The sequence below is a fragment of the Cariama cristata genome, unplaced genomic scaffold, assembly GCF_000690535.1.
Source record: "Cariama cristata isolate BGI_N322 unplaced genomic scaffold, ASM69053v1 scaffold42298, whole genome shotgun sequence".
NCBI lineage: Eukaryota > Metazoa > Chordata > Aves > Cariamiformes > Cariamidae > Cariama > Cariama cristata.
This window is the reverse complement of record NW_009633594.1, coordinates 1-3,888: the sequence shown is the minus strand read 5'-3', so window position 1 is coordinate 3,888 and position 3,888 is coordinate 1. Positions and strand designations below refer to the sequence as shown.

The following is a 3,888-nucleotide window of genomic DNA, read 5'->3' as shown; positions in this document are numbered from 1 at the left end:
TGTCCTTAAGGTCATACTGTACTTATCAGCACATTCTTTAATGACAGCAGCCGGTGGAAATATCAAAACTAGTCCCACAGTAAGGTAAAAAGGTTTTAATAATATTAGAAAAGAAAAAACTTTCACAAATTTAAAAATAAGTCAGTTAATACAAAAGCATCATGATACTACACTAATGATTAGGAGAGTAATACAGACAGGCCAAATACAAGTCCTCTGCCCTACAGGCTTACAAATCAAGGATTTCCACCTTTGCTATGTCTTACAAGTTAGTGCTTACACGGCACCCAAGAGACAGGAGTTCCTTACAGAAAAAGCACAGAAGTTAAAGGACTTTGAATTTACTTTGATGAAAATAGCATGGTAATTCAAGTTCCTAGATCCTAGACTGGAACTTAAAGCCAGACAGCAGGTGGCTAACCCCCCCGCCCTGTTCACTAACTGTACCTCAAAGTATCTTCCAGAGGTCTTCATTCTTTCACATGGAAAATGGTGGGAGGACAAAGTAAGCAAACTGGGGCTTCAGAAGCTAGGTCTATTATTATCAGATGGAAGCTTCTGGCTCCCAGGCAGCTGAACCCTTCCATGCTGTGTTTAGCAATACCATTGTTCTAGTATTCTGCAAAAAGTCCAAATCCCTTTGGTTACACATGATTTGAATCATCACAGGACTTTAAGCCTCATGACAATGTCCAGATTTTAGTTGTCTATAGGCAGACCACAGTATAACCAGCAAACCGTGGCTCCCAGAACGTATCTTTGCTTATATTGATTCTAATCCAAAAAAAAAAAAAAAAAAGTCACGAGCAGCACTGCAGTCTTACTTTTTGCGTTTTGAACTAGGCCAGTCTCCCCAGGGTAGCGTTTTCTTGCCCTTTGACGTGCTCCTTAGGGAATGCAAAGTCTGCACTTGTTGTAGACGCTTGGAGAGCTCCTGATCGCAGGCTTGTTGGAGAGCTTCAGCTTTCTGCTTGTCCCATCTCAGAGCTGAGGCCAGGGCTTCTGTCTCTTCTTTCAAGACCAGCTGTAGCGAGATAGATTTCTAATATCTTTTCTAGTGGTGCTCCACCAGCACTAACCCCTCTGCCCACGTTAAGAACAGCAGTAACGAGACACCTGTTTACTGCTGGCAATTTGATACTGAAGATGTGCCCAGCTTTCATCATCTGTCCCATGGGCTAGTGGATTTTCAATATTCTACCAAGATTTAGAGCTTGATGCTCTATTCAGATGTTCAAAGGAACAGAAAGCAGTTAGTTTCTACAGCAGGAAAAGCAGGACTAGCAAGTTCATAGCATTAGAAAGAACACACTTTCCAACAGTTAAAATTTACCGAGACTTTCCATTCCAAGCTATGGGTTTATTTACACTGTTTTCCAAAATAAGGAGTTTTTTATTTTGATTTGGCATGTATAAAAGAAATATAGCTAGATGCGCCTCCATACAAAAAACCCAAAGCTTGCTGGTAAGACAGCTGAAGCACTGGCTGACTATGATTTGGCAGAGATCAAAATCAAAATTATTTTGTGGCTTTTCAGAGGACAGGCTAGAGTACTTGGAATAGTGTCATCTGGCTATTACAGAGGAACGCCAAGCAGGGGGTAGTGTTACGGAGGAAGAGAAATAGATTAAATGCCACCACTTTGAGATATATTGACATTAGAGCCTCCAGAAGCAAGGACAGCCTCCCCTATAACCTCTCTCTCTCCAGAGGGAGAGATTTGCCAGAATACGGTTATATCATTCTCACTCACCTCTAGATCTTGACTGTCCAAGCAGAGCTCTGGAGCAGGTTTCTCTTTCAGAGCAGCAAGGATCTGGTCACTGAGCGCCGTTTTGGCTGAAGTGCCTATACTGCTGGTACCTGTGTCAACCACATCCATCTCCTTTCTTCGTACAGTCTCAGATTCTGAAAAGTAGCAGAATCATTATAGCCTGTGACAAACACGGGTCAGGGAAAATGGCCTGGACTGCCTTGATGGTTTTGAGATTAATAAAATAAGCATTCTATCTAGCTGCATCCTAGATAATGTTAAGGATGACTACACGATTGATTTAAGCTTTTCTCCCAGTATTCTACTCTCAGGCATTCTGAGAAATGTGACACGGCAGTGAGAGAACTCCTGGTCTCGCCCAGTCAGAGAGTTCTTACACTACACCAGCTATTACATCAACCACATTAATAGCTGGTAAGCAAGCGACTCGCTCCAGTCCTTCACTCTGCCTTATTTATTCCACTCAGCTATTTCAGGCATCTCTGAAAAGCCTCTTCTCTAGTGTCCCAATGCTCCCTACCTGCTACTTTGCTTAAAATACTGTCTTCATTTTTCAAGGCCTCGAGGTAGAGTTCCAGGAGCTGTCTTGACTGGCGTTCTTCTTCTCGTCTGTCCAGCACCTGCTGCAGGGTGTCCTGCAATACTTGGATTTTGGTTTGACTTTGGGCAAGTTCTTCTGCCAGGTCTGACCGTGGTACATCAATAAGCACCTTAAAACGATGAAAGTGCTCCTGTTACATGGACTGCCCGAGTAACTCATTCCATTACACTGACTACAGTACAAACAGCAAGCCTCCTGAATGACAGCGTGTTTCACAAGGTTTCTGGTCATAGCAAGCCAGCATCGTTATGAGAGGCTCTAGTGGCACTCCACCAGCCAACAGTCTTTACCAGAAGCCAAAAGCAATCCTAGAACGTGTGGAATATATGCGTTTTTAACAGAAATCCTGACAACTCCTGGCAATCAAAGTACCACTTCTTAAGAGTGCATGGGAATACAGAAAGGAAAGCCAATAGGCTGGCACACATCGCAGGAGGACAAGAAGAGACAGCCACCACCACACTTCACCACCTACAAGGTATTAAGCAGTCAGATATTGAATCAGTTGGCTCTGGAAAGTGACAGCAGTTCTTCAAACCCCTTGGGAGCAGAGAGATTTGGCATGCTGTTCAGCCTTCCCTTTTGACACATTATACTGGTGTCTGGTTTTAAGGAAGGAGCCCACCTCGGTTACCATTTGGCCAAACCTTGACTTTTTGCCTTCCCACTGCCAGAACTGGAAAGACATGCTGTGAGGGAGAATCGATGATTAAGAGCATCCTCCTCAGACACTTGTGTGTCTGAGTGAAGGGGAGTGCTTCCCCTCAAGGAGAAATTTGACTCTAGCACCACAGCCAAACAACAGCAGCTGAATTAAGCTTGAGATCTTGTTCACTTATTCTGTTCTCTGCCATCTACTGAGATAAACGGATGATGGACAGAGCCAAGGACAGGAATTAGAGGTTTCCCCACTGTACCTGGAGGTCTTCTTCAGACATCAAGATGATATTAGACAGGTCATCCTTCAGTTGCCTGGCCAGCTGCTTCCACTTCTCTGCAGCGCTGTCCACTTCATCCACAGACTCCGAGAGCCAGGCTGTTCCACTGTCTGACACAAGAGTCATCAGTTTCAGGGGTCATTCCTGACCCACCCGAGAGCCTCACTTCACTCTGTGTATTCCAAACCCCCCTCCCTCATCCACAGAGTACCTAAGCCTTTGCTGGACCATTTCTCATTCTTGGCCAGTGCCACAAACTTGGTATTAGGTGGCAAACACAAAAAGTAATCTTCGTCATCCACAATGGTGCCATCTTCTGCCAGTACTAAGGTGATGGGCTCCCTGGCCTTGTCAATAGCCAGAATACCACTAGCTGCAGAACAGAAAAAAATACTTAATGAAGTAATAAAAGTGACACACGCACTGCCCTTTTATTACACCCATCACAAGAGACAAGCGACTTTTAGTAATTTAGGCTAGAGACCAGGACCTGTCCCCACACAGCTCTTTTTAACACATACAGACGACTTTCCCCTCCAGCAATTAATATTCTTGATGCACACGGAAGACGGCG

General features: G+C 44.3%; 1 protein-coding gene across 1 annotated transcript; it reads right to left on the bottom strand.

Annotated features, from left to right (window-relative positions):
- Positions 1 to 806: 806 nt before the first annotated feature.
- Positions 807 to 3,687, bottom strand: DFFA (DNA fragmentation factor, 45kDa, alpha polypeptide; the record flags this gene model as incomplete). Its single annotated transcript, XM_009706815.1, has 5 exons — positions 807 to 1,024; positions 1,755 to 1,909; positions 2,296 to 2,485; positions 3,294 to 3,424; positions 3,526 to 3,687. Coding segments are annotated over 5 exons (842 nt in total), but the record flags the coding sequence as incomplete, so codon positions are not given.
- Between the last annotated feature and the right edge of the window lie 201 nt (positions 3,688 to 3,888).